The sequence below is a fragment of the Oreochromis niloticus genome, linkage group LG9 (genome assembly GCF_001858045.2).
Source record: "Oreochromis niloticus isolate F11D_XX linkage group LG9, O_niloticus_UMD_NMBU, whole genome shotgun sequence".
NCBI lineage: Eukaryota > Metazoa > Chordata > Actinopteri > Cichliformes > Cichlidae > Oreochromis > Oreochromis niloticus.
Genome location: NC_031974.2, coordinates 23,763,875 through 23,784,945, shown reverse-complemented (window position 1 = coordinate 23,784,945; position 21,071 = coordinate 23,763,875). Strand labels below are relative to the sequence as shown.

Below are 21,071 nucleotides of genomic sequence, written 5' to 3'. Positions count from 1 at the left end.
TTGCAGCCACATTCCAACGCTAGGACGTCACAACTACGTGATTGGACAGTTACAATGTTGATCCAGAAACACCACCAACATGGGGATATCAGATTGAGCGACTGAGGCATAAAGTAACAGTGACAATTTTCCTTTTTTTTCTAGTTCAAGCCTCTGGACCATCTGAGGATTTGTTTAAATTCATGTAATAGTTATATATATATATATATATATATATATATATATATAGATAGATAGATAATATATACATATATATTATTATTATTATATAATAATTATATTGTCTTTAGCTTTAGAGCTAACAGTAGGGCCTAGCAAGACAGGAAATTAACAGGATGGCACGGGAATTTCTGAGACTCTGGTGTGATAGATCAAATGATTAAGCTAACCAACTGTGAAAACAATTAAAACATTAACAGAAAATAAATAATGAAAAATAAGCATTTGTTGCAGTTTTCCATCTCTTGTAATGGACTCATGAGGTCTGTTTCTATTGTTAGAGCTGATGATTAATATTCTCGACATTAAGTATTTTGTATATATATCTTTTTTCAACAGTGAAGCGGCTATATATTAGAGGTATGTATTTATAGGGAACTATTAAATCAGCCTTTCTTTCTCATTCTTAATTCCTATGTGGCTTCGCGTTTTCCTTTGTAGTGGGGATCCCCATCCCCCTCTACTGGACCACTGTCAGTGGGAATCTCCTTCAAACCCCCGCTGCTGCCTGGCCCGGCATCGCCTCATGCTGCCTCCGCACATATGCATGTCATGCGGTGTCAGTGCCGAGGTGTGCTCTGATGTTATGGGGCCTGATGGCAGCATATTCCCTGCTGATAGCGAAGATTGCTACACTCAGGTATAGCTCTGAGTCTGTGTGTGTGTGTCTTGTGAGCCCGCCCTTCATGTTATGGGTCTATACCCCAGCTGACTGGTGAGCCCCCTGCACCTAAGCGAGTCTTCAGTGACAATTCAGCATGGCAGCCGGAGGTTTATGGGGCAGGCGAGTCTTCTCCACTGTTCTCTATGCTCTGTTTCACTGGGCACTTGCCCCCATTTCGTCCTCTTCTCACACTAACCCTCCTGTTTTTCCATGTGGCTGAGCTTGGACCAGGAGGAGGTGACTCACGCTGTGGCTGATGTACTGAGGATCATCACTATGCTGCTCTGTTTTGCATCCCCCCAGTTAAATTTAAGCGAATGCCTGACGGTTCGGGATGCAAAATGGTATCGATCCTCACTGGGCAATTCAGCTGCAAATGCTACACTGCGGCTCAGTTTCCGCTACTGCTCCCAAACCTCAGGGAGCATCAGTGACTTGCTTGTCTAATCCTTAATTTTTTTTTATTTTAGCAAAAATAAAATAACTAACTCAATAAGATATGAGATAAAATATAAAGATCATAAGAACAGATGGAAGAAATTTCACAAAACTTATTCACGTAAGGCCTTGGAGGAGTTTTTCCACCTGTATTAAAAACAGCGCTGAGTAATATTCAAGTTAGCTGTGATTTAATATGACATTTAGTAGATTTCGCTGTAGCACACAACACAGACCAGCAGCAGGCAGCACCCATGGGAATCTCCTCTCCTGGCACACAGTTAACATTCTGCATTTGTCCGGCACTCTGTAATTTATTGGATCTCATCTGTCCAGGCTTTGATTTATATATTGATTTGAAAAATAAATAAAAGTGATAGGAACCTGCATTGGGGTGTAATGATGGACTGTGTCGACATGCAGGAGTAGGGATATGAAACATTGGGAGGAAATTAGATATTATGCCCCCAAGACAACTGCAGCCAGCAGCACATTCATTATTGGCTGGATATTTATTATTAAGAATTTCTCTTCATGAGTGACTGCTGTGGAATATTTCGACCGTGCTTGAGCAACCAAAATGGTGTGTGCGCGAGTGTGTGCGTGTGCGCGCCGTACAGTACGGTTTTGTAAGCGTGTGCGCAAATGTTTGCTGCCATGTTTCAGCAGATGAAGACAAGAAGAAGGCTTGGTTTGTCAGACTCTTACGAGTAACACACACACGCACAGTCCTGTCAAGCTCCTTAGGTAAAACGATAAAAAAAAAATACACGCAGTTCATGCATAAAAAGTCACGATCTCGGTTATAGAAGGCACCAGCACGCTCTCCAGCTCCATATTTCAACGTGACAGGACCACATTTGAGAAAACAGTGGGCTAGAAAAACACTAGACAGCTGTTAAATACCAAAACTCCTTGCCAGGACTTCCACCGCCGCTCTGCACCAATTTTAATCACAGCACAGTGAATTTCAAACAGCAGTATAGAAAAAAGGGGGCTGCTGTCCAAGCCTCCAGAATTTTTATTTCATTTTTTCCCTCCCACTTCTCTGCTCTAATCCACTTCAATTATGTTTCCTCCCATTTCTCCTGATCACTTTACAGCTCAGGAGCACCTGTGCTAATTGTAGCTGCGATGATTGCTGATATGTTTCGCATCCTTAAAGGAGTTTGCGAGGGGGACGACAGATAAACATCCAGCCCTGGGGCTTTTTGAGAAGCATGGCTCAGCCTAGCAGATGGCCATCATATTATATGAGGAGAGCTTCTTGCGCTGGCTGGTACGGGTGGGTGGGGTGTAATGAGTCTGAGGTAGGAGGATGAAGAGGTGTGAAGCAAGGCTGTTGTGGAGAGTGAAGGAAAAGAGGGAGGAAAAGGTGGGGAGGTGGAGGTGGAGTGAAGGAAGGTAATGAAAGGAAAGAGAAGATACATAATGAGAGAAGAAATGAGAGCATCAGGAGGAGACGGGAGAGAACGACAGAAAGAAGGCCTAAGAAAAGGGGGAAAGCTATTAAACGAACCTCGGCTCATTTAAATTTCTAATTCGGCGCAGAAGTTTGAATTTTGGAGATGTAATTTGGTCTTTTACTGAGAATCAGCCTTGGGGCTATGTTTCAGCTACAGCCAGCAGCTGGTCAGCTTAGCACAAAGAGCAGTAACAGCTAGTCAGCTCCGTCCAAAGGTGATAATATCTGCCTTACAGCACCTTGAAAACGCATTAAGGGAAAAAAAAAACTCCACTGCTTTGTGGCAACCTCACACTGATGACAAAACAGGAAAGTACTGCGTGTTCTTCCAGAAATAGTAACATAATCCTACGTGAGGTTGTGGAAATGCACTGAAATAATATGAAGCTTCAGGCATGCTTTGCATTCCACATCTACTGTCTAAGTTCTTATACATTAAGGTGCTGATAGTTCACTTTTTTAAGTTTGGGCAGACTCTTGCTAGCTAGTTACTAGTTGTAGCTTCATATTCATGCTTCATATTCAATCAGATGGTTGGTGATTCCTTGGGTGTGCGTGCCCAAGTTTTCTTGGGCAAGGTACTTGAACCCCAAGTTGCCCCCGTGGTGTCCATCGGAGCCTGAGTATGTGTGAATGTTAGAAAGTGCGTAGGCATGGATATATGAATGCTGTCTGAATGCATGTGTGTGCATGACTGTGTGAATGTGACTTGCAGTAAGAAAGCACTTTGATTATTCAACTGAGTAGAAAGACACTACATAAGTGCCAGTCTATTTACCAATCACGAGCGCTATTAGCAGAATATGCTTCCCCAAAGTTTCCCCGAATGCTAAACTGTTTCCTTAAAAAATACATTTTTCTTTTACAAATCCATAAATTTTAGTTTCAATATTATCTCATCTTCATATCATCTGGTTACACTGCTGTTATTCAGGCCCTTGTCACAGCAGCCACTGATTCATTTTACCAGTTACGCCCATGTTTACCCTGCTAACCCTGATAAGACTTAGAATGACTCCTGTGAAAAGGGCCTATTCCACCTCAGGTTGTTCTCATGTTTTAAAAGAGGCATAACACACAATGGGAGTGTGTGTCCCATTAAACCCAGGGTGACAGGGACTGTGTCATCTGGTGTGTGTCTGTGTGTGAATAGCAGTGTGAGGGCAGCTGCATATCCCTCACTTCGCCACCTTACTGCCCTCACTGACACATAGCACCCATAATGAATGGCTCTGCCAGCGCTCCCTATGTGGCCATCCGCGGTCTGACCACATATTATATAGCAACCTATCTGAGGTGGACCGCATATTATATAGCAGCCTATTTGCGGGAATGATGAGCTGCGGACACCTCCCATTATTTATTAGGAAGGGCCTCAGCCGTGTGAGAGCAGAGGTTGGTTGGATGGTGTGTGTTAGCAGGTGTCTGTGTGTGTGCTGGGAAGTGTGGGGTGTAAAATGAAGAACAAGAAATGGGTAAAGGATAGAAAAAAAAAGACAAAAGAGCGCTATCCCATATGAGTGCAGCTGCATTTATCTTACAATGAAATGGTTTCCTGTTCTTGGATGTTTGCTTTAAATTTAGAATTTCAAACAGCCTGTCAACGTTTAAAGAAAAACTAACCACCTAAACTCACTTATTACTAGACAGCACAACAAAATAACGCAAAAGTACACGAGTTAAAATAAAATAGCTGACTTCGGTGGATGGCAAATTCCTCTGTGGCTTTGAAAAATGGCAAAAAACCTAACCGTTCTAACAGGGGTCAGCCGGCTTCGTTAGGTGTGTTCTCTCGGTGCTAAAAGACAAATGATGTACTTTGCCTTGGGTCAACTGGGCTTTCCCATCCCATAATGACCTTTCAGGGAGCTGGAGGAGAATAGCCTTTCCCATAGCGATAAAGCAGTTCTGTACGCCGCGCATCGAATGTATGTAATGGCAAACTAATGTTTTTAACCCGTAACATGACCCCTCAACCTCTAATGGACTGTTTCGCTGCCCATCAATCATACAAAGACAGTATTAAAGCAAGGCGGGCTTTAAAAAAAAGAAAGAAAAGGAAAAAAAACATCTTTTTTTTTCTCCAATTTTCTTGCCTGTGTGAAACTCAAATCTACAGCCAAACAAGAAAGCATCCAAAGTAATTTTCTCTTTCCAATTGAGTTATGTGCTCTCAATCTGCGCAACACTTGCCATTTCGCTGTAGAAGAAAACTTAGCAGTCCTCTGTGTGTGTGTGTGTGTGTGTGCTGCTGCACTACCAAAGGTTCCCCGGAGGAGGGAAGATCTCTGTCAGTTTGTCATCACACACAAGCTGCCAAGTTTTATGAAATACCAAATTACTAATTGGCCCAGCGTTAGGTTTCCCGCCTGGAAGTGAGACTGTAATATCGGGACCTCTATTAGGATCACAGAGAGAGCCACACTCAGCCCGTCTCCTGCTGAGCTGGCAAGTCTCCGTCATTTCACAGCACGCCGGAGACACGCGCGTACAACACAAAATGATAATGAGGGACAGAAGACTTCTCAAACATTTTCACCGTGTTCGTAGGCTACTTAAAACACCGCCGCGGCCACGGTTTCACTACAGACACTGGCGACAAAATGAGCACTACTACAGCGCAATTCTTTTAAACGAGAGGGAAACATCTGATCGGATGGATGATCCTCAGTCCAACTGCTTTGTCTAACCACTTTGTAAAGTTTGCACAGACTTGATTGTTAGACTAAAAGCCGACACGTTAACTGTGAAAACTGTAGAGGTCTATTTGTTCTGAATGAGGCCTGAAAAACGTCAAGCTCCTTGGAGCCTGTCTGGAGCACAATGAAAGTGAGCAGGTGCAGAAGAGGGTATGATAAAACCTCTATGAAAGGATACACTTGCCTCACAATATTTCCACAACGCTGACAGACACCAGCATTGTTCACATCATCCAGTGCTTTACATCAAAAGAGCCGTGCGGTTAAGCGGGGCTAAAAGCACGATACTGAGTGAATAAGACCCGACGAGCACAGATCTCCGGGGTGATGACTGGATACCGAATCTGGATTAAAACCAGATGCACAGATACGAAGCTAAAACCAGAGATTCAGAGAGACGGGTGTGTGTTTGTATGAATGTGTGAAAAAGAACAGTACACCACTGTCCTGAATGTACTGGCAGTCGCACTAATGTCAGTCAAGTAATCTTTTTAACCACAAGAGGAAAAAATAAAGCCGGTTATAAATCCAAACCAAAAATGCTTTAATAGCCCTGCAGGGGAAGCAGCGGTTTGCCTGAGGAAGAACCAGGTGTGAGCTTTATCATGCCATCATTTAGACAAACTGAATTGGTATTTATGTGACACACACACACACACACACACACACAGGATGGATCCAAATGAATAGGACGGCCTCAGCGCTGTGAAGACTGCTGTTTATTTTCCGTCTAGCAGTGCTCTCTCTTTTCAGGACTCCTAATCAAACACGCCCAAGGCCACTGGATGGATAAACACACACACATTTTGGCAACATTTCAACTCTTCTCTCAAGCGGTGCAAAAGGAGAGAATAAGGGCTGGCTGACAAAAAAAGAAAAGAAAACACCACCACTGTAATTACTAAATACATATTTTATTGTAAAAAGAGCTGTAACCTTTGACCCAAACGTATGGTTAGCAAATTATGGCAGCTGTTGATGTCCAGGAGCGACTGACTCTGTATTCCCAAAAATGTGACCATCGCACATAACACACATTATGAATTAAGGTTCGAGTGACATATGGATTACCCCCAAAACCCCAAACCAACCAAATAAACTTATGAAAGCCACTTTTATAAAGACAAAAGTCCTGAAAAACAACATTTTCTTCCATCTTTCTGGCACATGCAGGGGCAAATATACTTTTAAAAAAATCAATATGCATGATTTTAAGATGGGTGACAGTAATTTCACACATGGTACAGATTGCCACGTATCTCTGTACTCGTTCTTTCAAACATTTTGTAATTTTTGCTCCAACCACTCGAGGGTTTAAGTGTTTCACTCAATTCCAGTGCAAAACTGTGCAATTTGGTGAGCTAACGAGCTGGCTTCCCTTTAGAAAGTCTCATACTGCATGTCCTCAGTGTTGTACAACACATTGGAAAAAAAAGTTTCAGTGGGGCTTTGAAGCATTGCTTCACAAGATCCCACTAGGCATTGATCCCCTTTTAAAACGCAGTTCCTTCATTTTCCTGCAGACAGTGCCACTTCGGTTAACCAGCCGTGTCCTGGTACGCAGATGGAATACAGCGACTCCCTCTCCCACAGTTTGATTATTATCAGCTGTCTGTAAGGCTGATTGGAGGTCGAACCCTGTGTGCCCATCTTTGGCTCAACATTAGTGGTGATGAGGCCCGGCATATGCTTCAGCACATCTTGTGGGTATTTCATCCCGGAAGTAGCAGAGAGAAGCGGTCTGTCGGCACAGGACTTCCACCGAACCTCTGAGTGTCTCCTACACGTTTTGTGAAAGAAATCGGACTTTCTTTCCCGCCAGCAGCCAGCTCCTGAGGTCCTTGATGGAGGGAAGCTTCATTTTGTCCTTGTTTTTACTGTAAACATTCAAAAAAATTCCAAAGAGCACCAGAAGGCCGCCCCAGATGTACCTGATGAGGGCAAAGACGGAGAGGTTAGATGTTTTATACAACTAATGTGGGAAGACTTCAGACGCCCCGAGAAGTTTGTGGCTTCAACTGAATGATGTAAAAGGTTAATAAATGGATAAATATCTGCTTTCCACAGAAATGCGAGGACATAGTGTGTCCTAATGAGCAACACTGCATTTATTGCAATCTGCATTTACTGATAACACACAGTAGTACTGCAGTCTTTTGGTTTTAAAAAGTGTTAGCTGTTGCCATAAAGAGGGACTGAGTCCAGTTAAGGGTGAGGGCACACACCAGCTGGAGGGAAAATAAATTTGGCTGCGATGACACACAAAAGTTTTTCTGTTTCGTGATACACACACACAGTTTTCAAGAGTCACTGAACAACAGAGCAGCGGATTCACTCTCTGACAGTGCAGAGGGCGAGTGAGAGGGTGAACAAAAGAGGGAAGGACAAACTGAAGGGGCGGAGGAAAGCTCGAGGTCTGCAAATGGACTGAGGACATAAAAACCAGGGGCAGAGAAGCCAGATCAAGTTTTTTATTAGTCAAAAGAGGGGGTCAGCGGTCACACTGTAGACTTACTTTAAACTAGGAGCAAAGTGTTTTAAGTCAAAAGGTGGTGGTACTTACTGGAAAGTGAAGGGTTTTGCAAAGAACATGAAGGAAAGTACGATAGTCATGGCCTTCCTCCCAGTGGTCACTGCACAGAAACCCACACAGATGCGTTACCATCAGTGACACTCGTTACATTTCTTTACTTAATTACTTTTAAAATATGACTAAGAAAAGACAAACATCCTGGGTTAAGATAGTGGTAATTTTTTTATGTATATAATTGTGTGGCTGACTGAAATATGACTATTTGCTGTTTATGCCAACAATGCTGTTTTCACACGAGGTAAAACAATTCTGAGGAAAACTTCATAAACTGCGACTCTGACCTGTTACAGCAACCAAAGCCCCAAAGAGCTTGATTAAGGCCAGCACAAAGGAGATCCCAAAATAACCCGTAAGAGAGAAGAAGAACGCGTAACCATATGTCTTCACAGGATGCTGAGAAGGAAAGAGTGGAGAACAGATAAACGAACAGGGTCCAGATGAAAAAACACTAAAAACTGCAACCCTGTGCTACTGGAAAACATCATAACATCTCCAATCTACAAGGTTAAAGCTGAAATATAAAAAACAGCATCCTCACACATTAGTCCCAAAAGGATCTGATTTCACATTCCTTTCAATGCTAACAGTTGAAAACATAAAGCAAACAACCCCACTAAAAGCCAGGAATGTGTAATCACATCATCTTCAGGTATATTCACCTCTGAGCAGAATGCTACGGCCGGTCCCAGCCCACCAACACACAGCAGGCCCACCAGTATGTAGACAAAACCAATGGAGTATGAGTACAGCACCTGTGAGCGACAAAATGCAGCATTACCACAACATAGAACAGAAGTGCTTTCAATCACACCGTCTACCAAAGCACTCTGGATTTTTCTCCAACAATGTGTGATCCTATCAAAATGCCTTTGGATTTATATTATTTCACTAGTGTACCATTTCAGAGTTGGAGCCGTTATGGAGTTTCATGGCTTTCTCTTGCACGTTTCCAATGGCAGCATCTGCACACAGTGCCAGGGAGATGAGAAGGACACCTGCGTGCATAGAAACACGCACATGTAACCATTCAGGGCGAAGAAGGGGAAACATTAGCAAACTACTCAATTTCAAACAGTTGCCTCAAGGTGCTTTAACTAAATATATTTTAATATTATTCTAGAAGTTCATGGAGCACAAGTAGACAGTTTATGCACTAAAATAAAAGTTTCCAGCCACAATTCACCGATCAAAGAGTAAAAGGGAAAGAACCTGTGACAGATGTCAGCAGCTACATTATGAAGATGTGCAGTCATATATACAGTGTCTTTAATGTACTCATCCAACATCTCTGCATTTGTATAGGAGCCTCTGTTCGAAACCCATCTGAGTTTGCAGGTGGATCTCAAAGGAAATACCTGTGACATTGAAGTTGGGGGCCACTTTGCTGTCTGCTAGGGTAAACCAGATGAGTCCCAGACTCATGCAGAGAGCAGCAGACACATCAGCCACATTATAGCGTTTACCTGGGACATAAAGATGGAGGAAAACATTAATTAAAATATCTTATATTTTTATTTTTCAAGCTTTAAATCTAAAACCATTTCTTTTAGTCATCACCCACAAAAAAAAAAAAAATCAGGCAAAGTTTTTAAAACTACACCAGCATGAAATCTACACTTTAATGTATGATATGTGTAACACTCTAAAACATCCCAGGCACAATAAACCAAACTGAGAGAGTTTCCCCTCAAGCACAGCTTAAAAAGAAATCTTTGAAAGATGACGACCCACCTTTAATAAACAGAAGTTGACATTGGACTGAAGTAAAAAAACATCACTAAGGAAAGTTTTTGCAACGGATATTGTTCACAACTCAAAGTTTCTTGGGCTGTGCATGCAACAATGAAGAAGGAAAAAAACTGTGAAAATGAAAAAAAACGAGGGGGGAAATAAAACAACAGGATGAAGGAGTCTTTCAAAAACAGGCTGACGGATGGATGCCTTGAGGTTGACAGGGGGACGTGGCATCAGGTTGTGGTCGGCTTTGATTCCCTGACTCGTCTTTGAAGGGCCTCACATCAGATGCACCCCCACACCCCTCCCTCCATCCCTCCATCCATCCGTTCATCCATCCCTCTCTCCCACTTTCTTTCCTCTTTGCATTTGGAGTGAACAAATTCTGTTTTCCACTCGACCCCCTTGAGGGACTGTGGTCCTCACATCTATTCATCCAGAGAGAGACGCAAGGAGGTGGGTGAAAAAAATAAAGAAATAAAAAACATGCACAAAACCCTTCTCACGTTCAGGACGTGGAACCTTGTGAAGGCCAGTGTGAGGATGAAAGGACAGACAGAAGTAAGAGTGGGGAAGAAACTGCACGTACTGCCGATCGGGCCCTCACGACAGAAAACAACAGACGCGGATGAAAAGGATGCACTGAAAGTTGAAAGGTGGTCACTGCTTCAAAGGAAACGTGATGAATGAAATGAGGTGAAAAAAATGAATCTACTTTTTCCCCCCTGTAAATGATGATGTAACATTCACTTTTATTATATTCTGAATAATAAAAAAAATCTTCATTTTCAGTTATTTTGAAAAGACTGTTACCTCATGTGCCAACAGATTTGAGCTACATGTACGATTACAGTTTTGTTGAAATGATGAAAACTTACGAGATTACAGTAACAGATGCATGCTGTGAGGGGAACTCCTGAAAACAGGAACCTTTAAGCTGACCCTAACTGTTGATTTACATTTGAAGTAGACCAATTAAGCTTTTATATGCCAACCCATAAAACAAATACCACACTAAATAAATACAGACTCAAAAAAGTTAAAGGAACACTTTGAAAACAAACCAAATCCCAGTGGGGAAAAAAATAATACTGATAGGACTGGATAATGTGTTAGGAATAAAAGGAGCCCCCATGTGCTTGTATGTATCCCTGACAATATCGGGAATGCTGCTAATGGAGATGAAGGATGGTGTCCTGGGGGGGATCCCCTCCCAGATGTGAACCATTGCATCACTGAGCTCCTGGACAATCTCAGGTGCAACTTGGCGGCACAAGATGGACAGAAACATAATGTCCCAGAGGTGTTCTCTTGGATTTAGGTCAGGTGAGATTCGTCAATGTTATCACTTACTTACTCCTCCACGACCTGCCTATAAATTCTCACTGCATGAGCCCAGGCATTGCTGTGCACCAAGAGGACCAAAACACCCATTGTACCAACACAGAATCTACTAATAGTCCAAAGATTTTATCCTGATACCTAATGGCAGCCAGGGTGCCGCTCACTGGTCTGTAGATGTCTGTGTGTCCCTCCATGGATTTGCCTCCCCAGACCATCACTGACCCACCACCCAACCAGTCATGCTGCACGATGTAACAGGCACCATAACGTTCTCCACAGCTAATCAAGACCCTTTCACATCTGTCACATGTACTCAAGGTACATGCTCTCTGCTCCCATCTAGAGAGCTAGGTGTCTAGAGGATGTCAGTCCCTCATGCCAATTTCATGAAATTTGTTTCTGATTATTTGGTCACACCAGTGGCCTTCTGGAGGTCACTTTTTGTAGCTCTGCACACAACATCCAGCACAAAGGAGCAGATACCAGTTCAGCTAACGGGTTATCATATTCTACGGTCATGTTCAGCTCTCCTAAAGTAACTGTCTCATCCATGCTTTTAAGACTGTGCTGGGAAACATAGCAAACATTGTGGCAATCAAATGTATTACTGTGTCATCCTGGAGGAGTTATACTAACTGTACAACCTCTTTAGGGTCAAGGTATCGTCTCATGTCATCAGTAGTGATACTGACTCTAGCCAAATGCAAAAAGTAGTTCCTGTAATTTGTTGAACAGTTTACATAACACAGGAAATCCCCTCAAATTATTTTACAATGAGAAAGGCAAAGGATTAGTCTACAGAGTGCTGCAATACTGATGCCTGTGGATCATCCAGTAGCAAGGATGAAGACTTTGCAGAGCAGCAACCAAAATACTCACAATGCGCACACTGTAAATATGTATCAACATAAGAAGCTGACCTTGTATAAACACTCCTCCAATCATGACTGGGATGAGTTTACAGCACTTGAAGATGACCTGTGTAGGGTAGTTCAGGTAGCCCAAAGAGGTATTTGACAGGCCCATAGTGCCCACCGTTAAAAATGCTATAATCATATAGGTCTTCCCTGGTATCCTGGAGAAGATGAATATTAAAAAAAAAAAAAACAAGGAAGAAAAGGTCAGACATAAAATGTGTTTTACAGTAAAGGCTGTCTTCTGGTGGCAAAGCATCATCTGTTATCATACCTTCTGCGTTTATCCTGTGTGAGCTGAAGCTCTACTAATCCAAACATGGAGTAGAAGCCAAACTGGACCAGAGTGAGGTACCAACCAAAGGGTTTGAATCCTTCCACAGAAAATATTAACTCCTATATTGAGGGACAAATACAAAGACACAACAAAACACCCTTAAGAGCCTTGTCTCAGTTTTATTTAATGAATATATTCACAACATATGTAATTACTGAGTTTTTACTGTATTTAAAACGTCTTGATGCATTCTCAATCATCCAGGAAAGTAAATCTCCAAAAGTTGATTCTGTTCATCTGGACGTAGCGTTTGGTGGGAGAAATGTTTCATCACTCATCCAAGTGACTTCTTCAGTCTCAGCTAACTGCAGGTTTCCCCAATCTTATAAACAGTACATTTGCATAATGACTGAAACCAGCCCACTGAAGGAACAATGGGCTGGGAGGTCAGTTCCTTAATCTTAATTATGCAATTAATTATGCTGGTTTCAGTCATTATGCAAATGTACTGTTTATAAGATTGGGGAAACCTGCAGTCAGCTGAGACTGAAGAAGTCACTTGGATGAGTGACGAAACGTTTCTCCCACAAAACGCTACGTCCAGATGAACAGAATCAACTTTTGGAGATTTTTACTGTATTACTATACATGTGTGTGTATAGTAAGGATCGTAATCCCCGTTACCTGTAAGTATCCATACACGAGGTAAAAGAGGAAGACTCCAGCCACACAAATAAAGAACTGTGTGGGTGCACTTAAGCTGCTCAGGTTGATCCCCAGAACCCTCAGCTCCTCCACAGACTTTATATGAGGTGACATCACCTCTGTAGACGAGGGGATGGAGATTGAAATGTGCTTCCGTGAACTGTTGTAGCCCACCAGGCCATATTTGGCACTCATTGTGTCGGCGGCTGCTGGAAGCTGCGGGGACATAAAGAAAGATTTGATGCTCCTCCTTTATGATGCTTCGGCATAAAGCACAGACTGCAGCTTTGATAAGAAGATAGGGAAAGAGCTCAGAGAGGCATTTCATCATTACTGTGTATACGAAATGCAGATTGATACACCCTTCAAACTGCATGCAGTTGAGAAACTAGCATTAGGCAGGCTAACCTAATATTGCAAAGTAGAAAATGAAGGATGGGGCGGATAAACTAAGCCTGGAGCTGAGTTTTCATCACCTCATGTAAGAGATGGTGACCATTCACTGGGTCATTTTTATGATGACAGTAAAAAAAATAACCAGAGTGGCAGTGCCATCAAGAGAAAGACCTGTTGAACACGTTACACCAAGGGAACTGTGCTGAAATGAGGCGACTAAATGAAGCCATATTCTCTATTATTTGAGTATGCAAACTGTCCTTGCAGGCAGTGCAAAGCAAACAAGAGATCTTTGAGTAAACACTTAAGCGAAAATACCAGGCGACGTTTTAGTGATGCAGTATTTTTGATACTTAAGGCGCAGTCGTTATTGAGCATGCACAGATTAATGTCACTGATTCCCCATATGCTTTTAAGGACTTCTTTTCATTTTTTCATTCTAAACTATGAGTACTGCTAGTGATCACTACTCTGACTCAAATTCACTCAGTATACGTTGTGGTCAGTGATATTCTGCCATGAGCAAAACCACTGAATAGCATTCACTAAAGCATCCACCACATTAAAGCTGTGCTAAATGAAAAAACATTATAAAAAGGGACTTTTCTTACCCCTGTTTAAATAGACGGTAACGGTAGCTAGGCTACGAAGCAACCCGTTTCTAACGCCCTGAATACTGAATGGAGGCTGTCATTTGATCAGAGAGCAACGATTAATCATCTAAAGACACAGCTATTAACGTCATCTTACCACACGTTTGCTGTTAGCCACACATTTCGCACCTGACATAGCTTTATCATTCACCCAGAGTAAGCTACAATAGCAAGCTCGTTACCTTCAACAACACTTCCGGGTGTCTTTACGTGCTCTTATCCCCAGTTTCAGAGGCAACACCGGTGAAAATCATTCCCCTCAACTCGCTCGGCTTCATCTTTCGCACACTCCGAACATTTTCAGGTTTTTGGTCCTCAGAGACAAAAAGGCCAAAAAGGGGCTTAGAAGCGTGCTAGCCTGCTAAAGGCTACATGCACTTGCAGGGATGGCAGGCTACAAGCAGCCAACAACTTCCGCTCGGCTCCGAACTCTGAACTGCGCCGCCATTGGTCAGAGGAGACAGGCACTGCTTCTGCAGGTGGCTTGTTTCACGTTTTTAGCCCCCGTAAAAATACCAAAAAATGTATCGGTCGGTGCCGTAGTGTCGATTCGGCGCAAACACAACAGAAGTGAATTATTAGCTTCATTTATTTCGAGAAAAACCTGACGGGCTGCAATACGCTAGCTTACCTGGGTAGAGGAGTCCATCATGAGTAGGTAGGGTACTGTTCCTGTCGCTGTCCACATCATCAGGTACACACAAGCTCTTCTGGTTAATCCTGCCGAGTGACGGTGTGAGGTGTCAGTTTTCATTTTACTTTCAATTTTAAGAATTTACTTTTATGATAAAACTATTATTTTGAAAGGGGCCAATTCATGCACCGATATAAAGTTGAAGTCAACCAGGATAAAGGATAGTCAAATATATTTTAGAGGTGTTTTATTATTTTGATGTCATGCTATGTTGCACCCCTAACTTTGCTTGCTTTTACTTTTTTTTTTTACTTTAAAAATTTTTTTAAACTTTTTTTTTTAATTTTTTACATCCAATACTGCAGTTAGATGGCAGAATTTCTAGGTTTATATTTTATTTTAATTTTTTTTAAGTATAATTTAATTTTGTCCGCTATCACCTTCAAGGTCATCTCCTTGTGCATTTCTTCCAGCGTTCCTGCACCTGCATCGCTCCCTGGAGGTTTAGTTCGGACAGCTTCACGCAGCTGTGCAAGCTCGCGAGAGCAAACATCAGCTTCTGTGGTAAGGTATCAATCAGATCCAAAGTGCATGTAGTGGAGCATCACTGGTGGGGGGAATTTGGTCTCCAGTTAAGGCATTAAAGGTGCTTCAGATCAGGAAACATGTTCAGCATTTGTCCCCAGGGGTCAGGCTGTGGAGGCGGAGCTCTTTCATAATGCCTTGAGCTGTCTGAAGGAAAGCGTTTAGTAGAAGTGACTTGAACCGTGGTGTTTGCCCTTTTCCATACTGTACCCACTGAAAAAAAGCATTAAAAAAGAGCATAGTAGTTTTCCCCAACCCGACATAATTGTCCCTCAACACCTGGCAACCCTACATCCTCATTTTGATCTCTGATCATCATTAAGTTTACACGTTCATGCTTTTTATAAAAATACTCACAGGACTTTTAGATTGCATGTCATCCACCATCGACACTTTTGCTATTGATACTTTACTTGATATTTAACTGTAGAAACATTTTTCTGCTATCATTCTGGACGAATTAAGTTAATTTTTGATGGAGTTTAAGTATCAAGGGTGGAGATACTGAAGCTGTAGCAGTAATCATTCTGATGTTTAGGTGTCATATGAGTATTGTTACCGTGCAGGACAGCCTCACAAGTCAAATCATTCTCTATTGTCCTCAACAACTTTTTTTCCCTGACTTTCTACATTTCCTCTTTCCACCATTCCAACAGTCTTCCACCTTTATCCTAGTATATTTTCCCATCAGCTCTTCTCTCCCTTCACCGTGCTTTCATGTTCATATAAGCTTTGCTCTGCGTCACAGTTCTTTTGCTCTTCCCTCCCCTTATTGCATTATTCCCTCCTCAACCTCCTCTGTTCTGGCTCTGTCTCTTGGCCATCTCATATCCCTGCCTCTCCCTCTTTGGTTTCCCCGGCATAAGGCATGAAGCTCTTTTTTTTGCCCCTTCATTTCCCTCCTCCCTCATCTAGCCTTCCTTTCTCCCTGCTGTCCAATCTCAAATCCTTCCCTCTGCCTTTCTCTCTGTCTCTCCCTCTCTCTCGCTCCCCCTGTCCTCCTTCCCCAGCCAGAGGTTAATACACTCCAGGATGGCATTATTTCCTCCCCAGCCCTCCGACAATATAAAAATTCAGAATGGACAGCTCAATCCCTCTTCCATCTCAGATTTGATTGTAATGGTATTGCCTCCTGTCCCTGGGAGGCCCCTGCCGCCTCGCCAACCCAGCCTTTATGACACTAAATGGCCGGGCTACAATTTTTCCATCTTTTCAAAAAATTCTGTTAATAACTCATTTGGAATGAGCCGTCGACACTCCCTGGGCTGTCTGCGGCCAGGTCTCTCACCTCTCTGCTCACAGGGGTCACAATATACAGAAAAAGATGCAGGGCTGAATCGCAAATGTAAAAGGTTAATTAATCTCCCTGAATTTACAATCCCATTCCCCGCACACTCCAATCGACAGTCCCACAGAGACAAAAATGTCATATTTACAACCTGGCATGGAGAAAAGCACTCAGCAATGCACAGTTGTCGAGCACAGGCGAAGGCCTGTCCGACCACTTTTCCTTCCCCCCGTCCAACTTTACAAGTGCAACCATTCATCTCGCATGATGGATTTATGTAATAAAACCCATTTCCTTTTCCCATACGATCCTATTAAATAATAAAATAATTATTTATTGATTATTCAAAAAGGTACATATGCGCGGGTAATGGCTTTGTACCACACCACTGGACCCGCAATAAATAAAGCAGGCAATGGGAAGGCTTGAGAGAGACAGAGGAATAAAGCAGGGAGAGAGGGAAGGGGGGGGGATGAAATGACTTTTGAACTAGTGAAATCTGGATCCAATATGGCCTCTTGCAGTACAGATCAGGAAGGACATTATTCGATCTTCAGGAGGCTCATGTGGGAGTGCGACCTTAATATTGTAAATCGACCATAGAAATTAGACTAGACAACTGGGTCACAGAGTTTCTCCTAAACGATGGCAAACACCAGTTTTCTTTTTCGGACCGGGTTACGAGTGTTTATTGTTTTGCATGGATACAGCGAACACCCGATAAAGCACACGATGAGAAGTTAATTACAGAGGTGGAGCTAGGGAAGGCTAAAAATGTCCATTTTAGTAATTAACAGACTCTTAAAGTGTTTCTTTTAGAACTTTTTGCTACTAAAAAATCTTATTGAGCTACATTGAACGTTCCAGCAGTGTCTGAACAAATACACTTTTTAAAAATTCTTTTTTTTTCAAGAACATAATCTCATATAAACACCCTGTCCTTAAATGGTGCTTCATTTTATTTATTATTCACCATCAGTGCCATAAAAAAGCCCCTCTGCCCAGCCGTGGATCATTTCAAAAGAGACACTTTAATGTCAGCCAGATATTACATTGAGGGCTTCTTAATAACCCATTTGTGTTTGGTCTTATCCTCGGCTAAAGTGCACTCGCTCTCCGTTGTCTTTTTCCTGGGCTTGTCTCAAGCCTCCTGCATGCTACGGAAAACAGATGCTATCTCGGCTATATTACTTCTCAAAGCACTCATATCCTCTCCCATGTTATTTTCTTTGATCTGCTAGGCTTGCTGCTCTTACATTTTTTTCTCAACCCACCCTCCCCACCACCACCACTCCATCTTCTATCCTCTCTGCCAGAGTGCAGAGGCAAACCAGCCAGACTGGTTCACGGTGGCTGTGGACCTTTCAAATTCACCTCATCTGTTCTCTGTCATCGGAGGGCACGAGGGGCACGGTGTGTCGGATCTCTTAGAATCTCCGTTTAATGAGCCTGCACCATCGGAGGACAGAGTGTCAGCTTACATCCAGTGAACACGTTAAAGCAACAACTCCTAGAGTGGTAGGATTTATATGTTTTGTAAAAACCAAAAAAAACAGCAGCAGTTTGATGATGGATTATTAAGAAATAAGTCCAAAATCTTCTTTAGTTCCAGCGCTTCATATTTGTCCAATCATAAAGAACATAACTGTTTTGTGTAACAAGAATAATTTTAGTTACAAGTTGCTTTGAGTTGATGGGAACTTTGCAGAAAGTTTGGTTGAAGATAAACTTTCACAAAAACAAGGTCAGGCTTTGGCCCATTAAAGCGGGTCATATCAGTGCCTTATACTCATGCATTTGTAACAGTACAATTTAGAAATAATGCCTAATCTCGCTTGTAAAGACTATACTTTTTTTTCATTTTGACATTTTTACCTTCAGAGAGCTGAGAGTGAAGAGAAAATAAACACAGGGCTCAACTTAAAGTAGAATGACATACATTAAAAGTTCCCAGGCAGTCGATCCAGAGTTATAGCCTCTAGTGTCCCAGGTTGGTTCTTGAAGCTGTTCCCACAAAAAACCAAAAAACATCCCTCCTTTTTCCACTTTTTTAACTCGAGTTTCTTTCAAGAAGTCAAACATCCAATTGAAGCATCGCTTGAGACAACTTTACATTGAACATCAGTGTTTTTTTCCCAGGTTTTGCAGTTACATTCAAACACATATACACAGTTTTTAGGCTTATTTGTCCACACGCACAGGTCATAAGCGGTAAAAAGAGAGTTAACTGGGGCCACTGAAGGCAGGCACAAGAGACCGGGGAATCTCTGACTTTCTTATGAGCAGCCAGGAGGGGGAAGCATCCCTCTTTGCAAGTGTGCTTAGAAGAAAAGGAAAGAAAAAGTAATTAAGCAAACAATTTACCAGGAATTGTGTGTCTGCTTATCCAATCTACCATACTCGCTTTTGCTCTAATACATACAGACAGAAAATGGAGGTGGGGGTGTGGGGTGCGGGGGGCGCAGATAGATTGTTTTTTGTCTCCTCAGAGTGACGGTAAATGACACACATGTTTCATTGCCCATTCATTTAACCTGCACTGTGCTTATGAAGAGAAAGGGATTGCAAAACAAATTACGTAGTGTCATTTAATTAGGAGTTTGGCTGTGAGCAATAATCCCGTTTTTTCTCATAACCTTTAACTACTTAATGGATTTGAGAAGCTATTACCTTTCAAGATTTCCGTTTTTAATTATTTGGAGTATTGTCACAGATATGAAATGTCAATCACACGCCGGGATTAATGCTGCGCTTTATGACTGAATATTATTTACTTATGGGTTGAAGCTGGAGGAGCTCTCTCATCTGACAGGTTTGCAGACGCAACCGAACTTTGCAATATGCAAAATCCTCTCCGTGTCGTTTATGCTCCCATTTGCTAACAGCCTAATTCTAAATCCACAAGAGGCCATTATTTACTTAGATATTATAATTATGTTTATGATAACGGCAAGCCACGGTAAACCTCGTAGTAATATTAGAAGCGCTCTTATGTGAAACTTGGATTGGATTATAATAATGACTCAGTTTTAATATGTACAAACTCAATTTATAGCTTCCCTCCTTTGGCGTTTATACTGCAGGTGTGCCTGTGTTTAAAACATAATCCATGTGCTATGTGTGCATGTGTGTTTGGATAAGTCCTCTGCAGAGGAACTACCTCTCACCCTGATCACGTTTAAGGCAACGCTGTGAAAGTAGCAGAGAGAGTTTGTTTAGTTTCCCCTGGAGGACATCGCAGTTCCCTGCCAACAGACCAACCCACGTAGTGTGACGCTAGGCCTGACTGTGTATACAGATATCTTAAATACATGAGCCATCTGAGGTACCCTTGATTTTTTTTCTTCTTCTTCTTTCTTTTTTTTTGCCAGATACTCACAGGACCACAAGGGCATGTGTCCCGATCTTAAATCAGCACTCCTGCTGTGACAGCACGCTCCGTACCTGGACAAAGTGGATAATACGTGTCTATTTTGAATTTTTAAGTAGATCCAAACTATATATATATATTAGAAGCGCCCAATATAGCTTGTCTGGAAGTTGATAGTTTTACTCGTGCTAATGTCGAGGAGAATAAATGAAACGCACCTCAAGCAGTTCAAATATTCATAGCTTTATTCAAATAGATGTTTTCACCCGGGTTTGACACGGCTCTTAGGCTGGCGTGTTGGCTCCTCAGACCCCCCATGGCATGGGGCATGTAATCATCCTGAAAGTCTCTCTGGGTGTCTGCACTCTCATAAAGCAGGAAAATGGATCGTGTGGCCCAGGAAGGGAAAATGAAAGAAAAGGAGAATGAAATTACAGACCTGGCTGACTGCACAAATCATGCATATCATGTTTTATGGCTTGCCAGAAGAATTCAACACCTGTGGATCATCGTAGCTATAATTGTACATGAACGCACCGGGATGGAGGTGGGAGGAGAGAGTTGTGGTTTGCGTGTCGTTGAAAGTGTGAGCGAGAGTGCGCGCGCGTGTTCTTGTAGGTGTCTGTGTGCTCGAGAGTGTGGTTTTATTTTTTTTTTCTTTTGCTGGCATGACTGGGTTTTAGAGACAGAGGTAAGACGATAAAAGAAAGTTACTGGAAACGCCTGTTGTTCTTCCCCGGTATATCCTGGGTGAGCCACCCGCAGCCCACACGGTTCTCTCACAGAGGCTTCATTTACCAATGTAATTACCCTGTTTATTTACCCTACATGCTTTTGGTGGTAAAACGGGGCCAATTCATCAGATCAGGACAATTTGGCCCGGCTTTGGGCTTTTGCCATTTACTTTAATTAAATGAGGCAATCAGTGAATCATAAATCACAGCCGGTGTGACCACTAGCTCTGTTTGAACCCGGTCTTCCTCTTTAAAGCTGACACACCCCGCGCTAAAACTTAAATTAGACACAACTGCAGCCTCTGAAAGCTCCAGTGCGGATTGTAATTCTACTTTATTATCACTCCTCCAGGTGCACG

General features: G+C 42.4%; 1 protein-coding gene and 1 long non-coding RNA gene across 21 annotated transcripts in view; one reads left to right on the top strand and one right to left on the bottom strand.

Annotated features, from left to right (window-relative positions):
- Window positions 1-6,378: 6,378 nt before the first annotated feature.
- Window positions 6,379-15,191, bottom strand: slc35b3 (solute carrier family 35 member B3). 3 transcript variants are annotated; one of them, XM_003443525.4, is made up of 11 exons: window positions 15,176-15,191; window positions 14,733-14,821; window positions 13,032-13,268; window positions 12,345-12,466; window positions 12,077-12,231; window positions 9,434-9,541; window positions 8,976-9,073; window positions 8,738-8,830; window positions 8,360-8,471; window positions 8,049-8,118; window positions 6,379-7,416 (listed from the first exon to the last, which is right to left on the bottom strand). In XM_003443525.4, the coding sequence occupies exons 2-11, from the start codon at window positions 14,790-14,792 to the stop codon at window positions 7,266-7,268; spliced, it is 1,206 nt and encodes a 401-aa protein (XP_003443573.3). In that variant the 5' UTR covers window positions 14,793-14,821; window positions 15,176-15,191; the 3' UTR covers window positions 6,379-7,265. The 3 variants fall into 3 exon arrangements, with proteins under 3 accessions (XP_003443573.3, XP_013125803.1, XP_025766169.1); XM_013270349.3 differs by lacking the exons at window positions 14,733-14,821; window positions 15,176-15,191 and adding an exon at window positions 14,284-14,423; XM_025910384.1 differs by lacking the exons at window positions 14,733-14,821; window positions 15,176-15,191 and adding an exon at window positions 14,199-14,272.
- The window catches only part of LOC102080706 (uncharacterized), a 184,255-nt gene continuing 177,658 nt past the window's right edge, over window positions 14,475-21,071 (top strand). For 7 of the 18 annotated variants that reach the window (XR_003221672.1, XR_003221674.1, XR_003221673.1 and 4 more), the window contains exons 1-2: window positions 14,633-14,759; window positions 15,209-15,299. This is a non-coding gene — a long non-coding RNA (uncharacterized LOC102080706). Of the gene's footprint in view, window positions 14,796-15,208; window positions 15,305-17,849; window positions 18,127-19,979; window positions 20,844-21,071 lie in introns of those variants that run through there. The other 11 variants (XR_003221669.1, XR_002063355.2, XR_002063352.2 and 8 more) reach the window with 7 other exon arrangements.

Excerpts from the sequence above, each read along its gene's own strand:
- slc35b3 (XM_003443525.4), bottom strand. The coding sequence starts at position 14,792 with ATGATGTGGACAGCGACAGGAACAGTACCCTACCTACTCATGATGGAC. Across the intron at positions 8,119-8,359 it reads GGCTTTGGTTGCTGTAACAG|TGACCACTGGGAGGAAGGCC; the intron begins GTCAGAGTCGCA and ends GTTTCTGTGCAG. Across the intron at positions 7,417-8,048 it reads GCAAAACCCTTCACTTTCCA|GTACATCTGGGGCGGCCTTC; the intron begins GTAAGTACCACC and ends TGCCCTCATCAG.